The following is a 9851-nucleotide window of genomic DNA, read 5'->3' as shown; positions in this document are numbered from 1 at the left end:
ATTCCAGAAAATATTTGAATATATATTATTGATATGGTTATGGTATTTCCAACTCAAAACTGAAACTTTTGGTACATTTTTAGTTAAAATATGGAAAAGAAAGGTTATGAGTCCAATTCAAATTAAGATAAATGTTATATAATACATAAAATAAAATAAAAATACATTTTTTCATGTAGAATAATTTACACATTATTACTTTTTTTGATTGCATGATACAAAGATTAAAAAGATGCCACATTTCCAGTTGCAGTCAATTCTATGGAATAGAAAACAAACATACAAAGAATTAGTTATGTTTTATGATATAACCATACATTTCTCTCCATTTATAATTTTGGGATGACTAATTCATTAGAGGAACTTTATTACCAATGTACCATGTTGTGCCCTATCTTGCATATAAGTCTCCTAAGACCAATAGCATCTCACTTGGAATTTTTTTAGTGAACTATCTACTTTAACATAATAAGTAAAAAATTGGTATCTTAAGAATCTCAAAGTTATATTCTCTCCTCTTTGTAAACCTCAGACTGAGACTAAATAAGTTTATTTTGACCCACGAGTTAAAAGATATGTAAATTTTAAAATTGACTTAAAAATCATTAAATTTTAAGAAGCCTAAGATAGAAATGAGAATTCAAGTTGATCTTTTTAAAAGCTCATAAATATTTACATAAATGTAGAAGAAGCTGTTTTCAGTTTTCTCTAAAATTATGATAATCAAGCATAAGGACATAGGCACCAAATGTCATAACACAACTATCATTAATGAAATAAAAGATACACAACTCCAGGAGAGTACATAATAGTCAACTATGTTGATGTCCCTGACACACTGATAATTAATAAATAATTTTGTATATTGATGGAGTCTGTTACTATCTTGGTCTTATTCACAACAATGTAATGGAAGAATGTATTAACTATAAGAATAATCAATCTAATCTCCATCTCCCCAAACTTACCAAAAGTGAGATGCAAGTATTAACATTGAAATCCTCTTAAACCTTAAAAGAGAGAGAGAGAGAGAGAGAGAGAGAGAGAGAGATAAATATACAATTGAATTTTTTGCAAGAATACTTCTAAAAATTCAATGGTTGTGGGAGTGGATGAAAATGAAAGAGGGTAAGGGGGAATGAATGGTGATGAAAAATTAAATTAAATTAGATACAAAAATTAATGAATAAATAAAAATTTGGTGAGTAATAAAATGAGCATCTCAATAGTTTGCCCTCACATGTACAAATATCACAAACAGGATGTGCATTAAAGCATGTAGAGAATAGATGTACACAAGAAAATAATTAAACTCATTTCAACATTCAGATTCCCAAATTGAATTCTTAATTTGGTATGTTTTAATCCTCTTTACCTATGTTCTCTAGACATCAAATAAATCAGAATCTTTGAAATAATTTCTTCTAAATACTCAGTATCTTCTACATAGAAAATCAGAAGATTTATTTCTAAACCTTTATGAGCAGACCTAGGCATTGGGATTTGGGGGAAAACAAGTTTTCTAGGTTATTTTATTTCATAACTAGTGTTGAGAATCCCTGATGTCAACTACATGCATTAGGAGGTCTATTTAATATTCATTTATTCTTTTGCTAGTGGTCCTGCACATGAATCCATGCACGACTAGCTCTTTAACGTTTGCCTCAGCTGGCCACCCCACCCACCGCCAATTGTAACTCTCCACTGCACAGAGCTTGCTGCCCCATCCTCCTGTAGCTCTCTGCCCTCCTGTAGCTCTCTGCCCTCCTGTAGCTCTCTGCCACACATAGCTCACTGCCCTGCCCTCCTGCTGTTCCGTTGTTACATGACGACATCCCAGACCAATTTGCAAATTACCCTATTATAAGTATAGATTCTGGATCTCCCACTTCTTCTACAATCATATACACATCATGAATGAGAAAACAGAGTTCATAAAGTAGGACTTACTTGTTGTAAGTTGTAAACGGGGCCAATAGGTTGCATCATAGGGTAGAATGCCTGGGTAGGGTCAACCAGAAGCTCTGGGTTCAGCACAAGGGCTTGGGCAGGCATCGCTCTCTGGGGGTAGGTCAGCACTTGCTGGGAAAGAGGCAGGACTTTGGACTGAGGAAGGGAGACCAGGGGCTGAGTGGGAAGCATGGGAGTCTGAAGAAGAGGCTGGGGGATCTGGGGCATCCAGGGCTGGAGCAGAGGCAGAGGAAGCTGTGCTTTGAGATCAGTGAGGTTTGGGATCTGGCGCTGAAGAAATGGCACTACTGGAGATTTAGGCAATTGCATCACATTGCGCTTAGGAATGATGGTCTCCTTAGTATTGGGGATTTCCATCACTTCAGGCTGAAGGAGAGGCAGCACCATAGCAGGCTGAGCAAGAGGCAGGATGTTTTGTGGAAGGACAGGGTAAGGCATGGGCTCAGCATAAGGATAGAAAAGAGGCTGTGGCTGGACAAAGGGGTTGATTTTGTCCTGGCGTTCATCCTGGAAAAAAAGAAAGAATCTTTGTGTCCATGATTCAGCTATAATTGTCATTCATGATGAGTTAACCTCCTCTCTATTGAGGAATCCTGAGTGAAAGAGAGAAGGAAAATCATTTACCTATGCTGGTTAAGAAATTATTTGGGGTCACGTGAAGATGAGTTAAATACTCATTGAATTATTTATCATTAATCCACTTCCTTCATAGGTGGACCCAGATCAAACTGAAATCAAATATTTGGGAATTTCAAGCTTGTTTCTCCTTTCTGAGTTCCCTTTAATACTGTGGATGGCTGCAGAGTTTGGTACTTAGAAGGCATGAACTTCTCAACATGGTGTAAAAGTAAACCAAATTGTTTCATGTAATGGAAGTTAATTTTAAAAAGACTTAGAGGAATGTTTCCAAGATTTACTTCTATGTGTTTTAATGAAAAGTAAATCTTAACTTGTGGTTTAATTGAAGGAGTTACTCAACACCAGCTAACTTCTAGTACTAGTTTATTTAGTAGATAGTCATTATTGTAAGTCTTTAAAGAGGCATCATTTTGTAAATTCATTTTTATTTAGAAAAATATTTCTTGTATTACCAAACCCAAGTCATTGACAAAACATGAAGCTGAAATGTTATAAGTAGATATGTTACACACATGTATTTCAATTAAATAATTATTTGTTGTCCTAGAGACCTATATTTTTAAGCAAGCTCTGCCACTTATAACTGTGTGATATTGTCGCACAATTGTGTACTCACTTGTTCTGTATATCACTTCTCTCCTCTGTGTAATGCAGAGCCTTTTATGAATGTATTCATCAATGTTAATATAAAATACACAATTTTAAAGTAAATCTTTGTGTATTTAATGTGTGCCAGCTCATCAACCCTAAGGGGTTATTAATATTCTCAGTTTATAGTTGAAGAAATGGAAGTGCAGAGAAACTTGGGGTCAAGTTTAAATAGCCAATCAATTATCAGATTCAGATTTATGACATATTTTCTTACCATTTCTTTTGTCACCTATGTATCTTGATAATAAGGAAACCTGTTTCTAACTTGAAAATGTATCTACTAGTGTTCATTATGGTAAACATAAATTGAGCAAATCAATGATTATCCTAAAGTATTTAGTCTATATTCTCCAAGTGGATTATGAGATTAAAAATACACTTATATCTTTAAAATATATTGATAATGTTATATTCCCCATGCTGGCAGTATTTTATTATAATTCTTTAGACTGAATATGCCCATCTTTTGTATGGATTATATTTTATAACTATTTTTTAAGTATACTCATTATGAACAAATTACCTCTCTTTGTTGCTGTTTCTCATTTTCAAACTGTTCAGGTTTCTTCTAAAAAAAATAACATGAATAGAAATAGAATAATCTGTAAAAATTAAATGTAGAATATTTTGAAAATATGTACATTTAATTATGTCTCCCCACTTATGTGTGCTATACAACTGAAATTCATACAAACACACACACCATAGTAAGGTGGTTACCAGAGAAGAGGGTTGGAGGGTAGTAAAGGATAATGGGCCTAGATATATGGTGATTGAAAATTATTGGACTTTGGGTGATGGGCACACAATGCTATAAACAGGTCATGTATCTAGGAACATATATTTGAAGTCTATATGATCTTATTAAATAAATAAATAAATAAATAAATAAATAAATAAATAGCTCTACCTTATAGATGTGGGTAATGGATTCCTTCAGAAAAATAAAAATAAAAGTAGGTTAAGTTTTCATGGAAAATTTTTATTTGCCAATATGAATCAGAATATGAAGGCATTTAATAGGCTAATGTTGACACCTTACTGGATAATATAATGAAAAACACAGCATAATTACTGAAACTTTTATGTTACACTGTTCTGCACAAGTCTGCTCTATAAACAAGACAAATGAATGCAGTCAAGAAAGAAAAGTTAGTGAATATAGTACAACAAGAAGCATTTAATAGACACTAATTTTCCCTCACTATGTTCCCTTCCTAAGACAACAAATGATCTCTAAGATGCCATCTGATTCTAAAGAATAAAATTCATTAATAAGAAATCATAACAACTATTAATACATTCTGTTCATTATTCTTAGTTCCTTTGTTATGTTTAGGCTTCAAATAAATTATAAGAAGTAAAATACTTTCCCTAAGGATCTGATACCCTTTATGAAGAGATAAAATAACCCAAGTACCATTTAGCAGGTGACAGACTTCCAAAAGTGATGCAAGTGTAAATATCTACCTGACCTTCCCAGACAGACTGAAGAATAAAACTAAGTCTCACTGCTCGGATTTACTAAAGTGACTCCTGTAATGACAAAATATGTCCATTTGCATGTCTGCCCACCCCTTATATTGCAATTCTTTCCTATGGGCATCTGCTTTTCAGTTTGTACCACAGCTCCTAGTCGATATTAATCCACAGAAGGTGCTCAATGAATATCAAAACAGTGAATGGGGTCAGTGTGGAGAGAGCTCCAGTCATATAAAAGGAGTGTAGCATTCACTTAAAGAAGGGGTTGGGGCAAGTGACAAGGTTCAAGTAGCAGCTAGCATAAAAAGCATAGAGAATAGGGAATTCTGTAGACATTTATTTTGTCCTTAAACATATAATGGAAATTTACATCAGAATTTAGGTCTGAACTAGCTGCATTGACTTATGTGCCCTAAAGTAACACAATATAAAGAGTTTCTAGCATTTTACTGTCCAAATGGAAAATTCCCTCAAATGAACATCCTCTTACCTCACTGCTAGAAATGCTTTCTACAGTCTGTAAAGAAAAAATGCAAAATCAACAACTGGATCATCAAAGACTGTTACTTTTTTTGAATTTTTTTTTATTGATTTGAGAGCGAGAGAAACATTGATGTGGGAGAGAAACATGTATAAGTTGCCTCCCATACACCATGACCAGGGATTGAACCAGGAACCTTGTGCTGCATGGGATGAGCCTCCAACCACTTCAAGCAAACCAGCCAGTGTAGAATGTTACTATGTATGGTTGGAAAAATTTTCTCTGAATAAAATATCTTACCTCACTGGATACACTGACTTCTTTCTTCTGTAAAGAGAAAAAACAACAACACCACCATTTAGTTTTTATAGCTGACTCATTTTTCCTTCTTTATGCAGAGCTATCTCCTTCACAAACTTAAGAAATAAAAAATGTTATATATCTTTTGAGATCCTTGAAAAATATTTGTGTTTTATGTCTTGAATATTTGAAAACTATAATGGTATAATTTTATTTTACCTATTTTATTTTCCTATTTGTCTTAGGAAGGGAACATAGTGAAAGAGAAAATTAGGGTCTATTAAATGTTGCTTGTTGTATTATGTTCACTAAAATAAATGAAGACAAATTTTTGATGGGTAACAGAAAGGGAGTTATTTGAATTTGTATCAAACAATTTTCATTATGCTTATGATTATGAATATTGCCTTTGCTCCACCCCCTGGATTTCTTTGAGTAGACACGGGTAGGATTTGGCCCAATGCCCCAGAGTAAGAGGTATATCAGTTTCATCACTGATATGTTTGTCTAGGTTGCACATGCATGCAATTGTATTTGTGCAATATTACTCTTTTTTTCTGGTTTTTCTGTGTGTTTCTTCTCCTTTTGTCTGATGTTTGCTTTTATCTTTAGCAACTGGTTGCCCAGTGGTGTAGAAAGCATTTAAACCAGACTTATGGTCCTACAGGACTCTGTTGAAATAATCAGTGAATATAAATTATTTTCTTGGAAGTAAACAAAAAAATCTGTTGAAATTCAGCTTTCTATGTGCATTTAAAATGTTGCTGATGTTGTTCTCTACACGTGGGATAATATTTCACTACATGTTAATCATTTAGCCTTTTTTCTTACCTCTGATGCAAGTGCAAGGGCCACGAGGCAGGCAAGGATGAGGACCTTCATGGCTCTCAAGTCCTGCGAAAGGCAAAATGAGGAAATGGTAGTATAGTTGTCAATCTAACTAACCTCTTATTTAGGTAGGATTATTTTTTTAAAGAAACCAAAACAATGTAAAAGTAAAATATCTGCGTTTTAGAAAAAAATTACTAATGGAAGTTTTATCGTACACCAAAGACAAAATCTACAATGGCAACGTGGTCTTACATATCAATTTTATAATTCAATTCCAGCCATTCAGGTTTTTTCAGCTATCAGCTGTAACCTACTTCCCTCCTTTAAGTCTCGTTTAGAGTACAGTGTTGTTGTTTTTTTAAAAGATAGAAGGAAGCTTTAAATGTTTATATAAAGCTTTATTAATTGCTTCATTTATTCAAAATAAGTAATATTTATTTCACATCCTTAATTGCCCGATGCTGGTTAAGGTCTTGGTTTAAAGTAATGAACAAAATATTAAGGGCTCAGCCCTGGTGAGTCCTCATATCTGTTGGGAACAGACTGAGTAAAGAAAATGTATACATAGAAAATGTATACATAGAAGATCATTTATGTTTTTACCTTTCCTAAACTAAACAGTTTTCATGAATATTTTGTTTAATCATATGTCCTTATTTCTAGCAAGACTGAGATCTTTGTTTGAGCATTTCATTATTTGCTCCACTTATCCAGATGTTTTCCTGTACTGAATAATTTGTTTTTTTCTCCATGTGTACCCACTACACAGTCTTCATCCTCACACACTTAATGGTGTCTCTTCTCTTTTGTGACATATAACTTTAGAGATCATACACAATGTCTCCTCTTTTTACTCTGATCTCTTGATGATTTACCAAAGGATCCGATTCAATTGCCCCGTCCCTACTGCACACCACTCCTTCTTGTAGCATAACATATACTATATGTTAACATTTTTTACTGAAATGTACTAAACGTTGGATCTTGTTCCATCTCTATAATTTCTTGTAAAACATAATGTTTGTGCTACCAATAAACCCTGGGTGATATATAATTATTTTTATTAAATTTATTCGGGTGATACTTGTTAAGAAAATTATTTATGTTTCAAGTGTACAATTCTAAAATATATCATCTGCATATTGCAGTGTTTATTTACCAGCCAATGTCAAATCTCCTTCAAACACCATATAACATTTTTTATTACCTTTACCCTTTATTTCTCTCCCATACCGCTTTCCCTGTGGTAACTATTCTCAGGATCTATCCATATTCTCACAAATAGCAATATTAATTTTACTTTGCTGAAGACCTACGTAAGTTCCCAAATAAATTTTTATTTTCAAGTCTCAAAAAATATTATAGATGATTATGGTTAGGAAAGACCTTATTACATTTTTAAAATTTTATAATTAATATTTTATATACACTTTTTAAGGCAGAATTTCATTATTGACTAATATATTCTAAGGTGCTCTTTCTTCCAAATCTCTTTCTTTTGTTTTTGTTTTCAAGTAATTTCTATGTCTTCCAGAATTTTCTTACAAAGTAAAATTTTATTTTTTTAACTGAATTCTATATTTCATGTGTCTATTTTAATATTCTGAAATATTGTAAATTGAATAATAAAATGGGATGTTGCATGTTGTAAACAAGTTTGATGAATACACTCACCTAAAAAATTATTCATAAGCATTCAAGTAGTGCATGTTCCCAAAGAGCTCCCATAATATCTTGACTCAAAATGCCACCTCTATAACTACCTAGTGAATAAAGCTTTCCCTATAATTATTCCTATTTCTTTATAATAATTTAAATATATTTGTTTTTATGATTGCAGTAATGCTTAATAAAATTTGCAACATTTAATTCAGAAAACATATCTTTTAAAGTTTTTTTTTCCAATTTTTTATTGATTGAATTGAGAGAAAGAGAGGTAGAGAGAAACATCAATTTGTTGTTCCATTAATTTATGCATTCATTGATTGATTATTGTATGTGCCCTGACCAAGGATTGAACTCTCAACGTTGGAGTATCATGACCACACTCTAACCAACTGAGCCACTGAGCCAAGGTCAGCAAATAGATATTTTAATATAGCCTCTTAACTAGCCTTGTACTAAAATAATATTAATCACCATTACTGCATTTTCTTAAACTCATAAAGCTTATGTGGTCATTAGAATTTTTACCAAATCTTTATAGGCACTTTTAGCTTTTAACATAAATTTTGAAAATAATGTCAGCACTATTTAAATACTTTTATTTCAAATACCATATTTTAAAAATTATTTTTTCATACATTTTAAATAAAACAAAAAAAGGGCGTACAACAAATTGACATCATATGTTCTTACCTTTTCTCCAAAGTGGAGGCCAAGAAGTGAAGAAAGTGGTAAGTGAATGATGGTCTGCCTGTTTTCGTGGGTATTTATAGTGTATTTAATGGCATGTGGTTTGGGAAAAAAAAATCAATAGTAAGTTTCAATTCCAAGAAATTGACATGATTAGAAAATAATTTCTGCCTAATATCTGTCCCCAGAAATGCCCAGGAGCAATTTAACAAGGGAGCAATTCACATCTGATAAAGGAAATCAGTCCAGGAAATGTAATTATCTAATAACTAAAGACAATCCTTAGAGGACAGTGACCTTCTGGCTCAGGGCCCAAGTTATTGAGGACACAATTAGGTCTTTAGCACTTGATGAGTCCTGAAGATCTCAACTCAGGGGGCAGGGGGGCGGGGGGGGGGTGTTATATAAGAACCAGAGATACTCAGAAGCTTTGCAATGGCCACATTATCATGCTACCGGGAGCAGTTGTTAGTGCTTTATGCCACAATGGAGAAAAATGACAAGATAACAAATCCATGGTGGTAGCTTCATCATGTAATTCAAATTGCTCAGCTCTTAGGGCCACTTGTTTTGTAAACAATAAATAATTTACGTAAAACCAATATCTTGTATACAAGAGGAATAAGCCTCTCTCTGTAACGGAACATCCAAGAAAGAGAATTTGAATGGCTTGTTGTATAGGCAAAAATGGTTGGTAAATGTCCTACAAAATGTAATAGAGACTTATTTACCTGACAAATATTAGCTACCTCTCTTCAATCAAGCATAAGAACTATAATAGTTTTTTGGTTTTTTTGGTTTTTTTGGTTTTTTTTTTTGTTTTTTGTTTTTTACTTAGTATCAACCCTATGCTAGGCATTGTTTCATTTACATACTTATCTTGTATGATGGTAACAAAAACATCATGAGATAGCTTTCCCATCCATATTTTGGATGAAGAAATTAAAACACCAAAAGGTTAAGTAACTTGTAAAATCCATACTATTTGTTAATTTCTTTTTTCTTTTTTTTAAATATTATTTTGTGTTTTTTAATTTTATTTTATTGTTTAAAGTATTACAAATAGTAGTACATATGTCTCCTTTTTTTCCCCATTGATCTTCCCCTGGCCTCCCCTACTCCCCGACACATGCCCTCACTC

General features: G+C 32.9%; 1 protein-coding gene across 1 annotated transcript in view; it reads right to left on the bottom strand.

Moving 5' to 3' along the window:
* Positions 1-216: 216 nt before the first annotated feature.
* LOC102418194 (beta-casein-like) overlaps positions 217-9851 on the bottom strand; it is a 25797-nt gene continuing 16162 nt past the window's right edge. The window contains exons 2-9 of the mRNA XM_023744337.1: positions 6356-6418; positions 5525-5551; positions 5234-5260; positions 4172-4195; positions 3785-3829; positions 1951-2478; positions 969-1010; positions 217-259 (exon numbers count right to left, since the gene is read on the bottom strand). Of these exons, the coding sequence (XP_023600105.1) occupies positions 1005-1010; positions 1951-2478; positions 3785-3829; positions 4172-4195; positions 5234-5260; positions 5525-5551; positions 6356-6406 (708 nt within the window). The 5' untranslated portion in view covers positions 6407-6418 and the 3' untranslated portion in view covers positions 217-259; positions 969-1004. The remainder of the gene's footprint in view (positions 260-968; positions 1011-1950; positions 2479-3784; positions 3830-4171; positions 4196-5233; positions 5261-5524; positions 5552-6355; positions 6419-9851) is intronic.

The sequence above is a fragment of the Myotis lucifugus genome, unplaced genomic scaffold (genome assembly GCF_000147115.1).
Source record: "Myotis lucifugus unplaced genomic scaffold, Myoluc2.0 scaffold_449, whole genome shotgun sequence".
Lineage (NCBI taxonomy): Eukaryota > Metazoa > Chordata > Mammalia > Chiroptera > Vespertilionidae > Myotis > Myotis lucifugus.
Note: the sequence above shows the minus strand (reverse complement) of the source record. Positions and strands in the feature narration are given on the sequence as shown.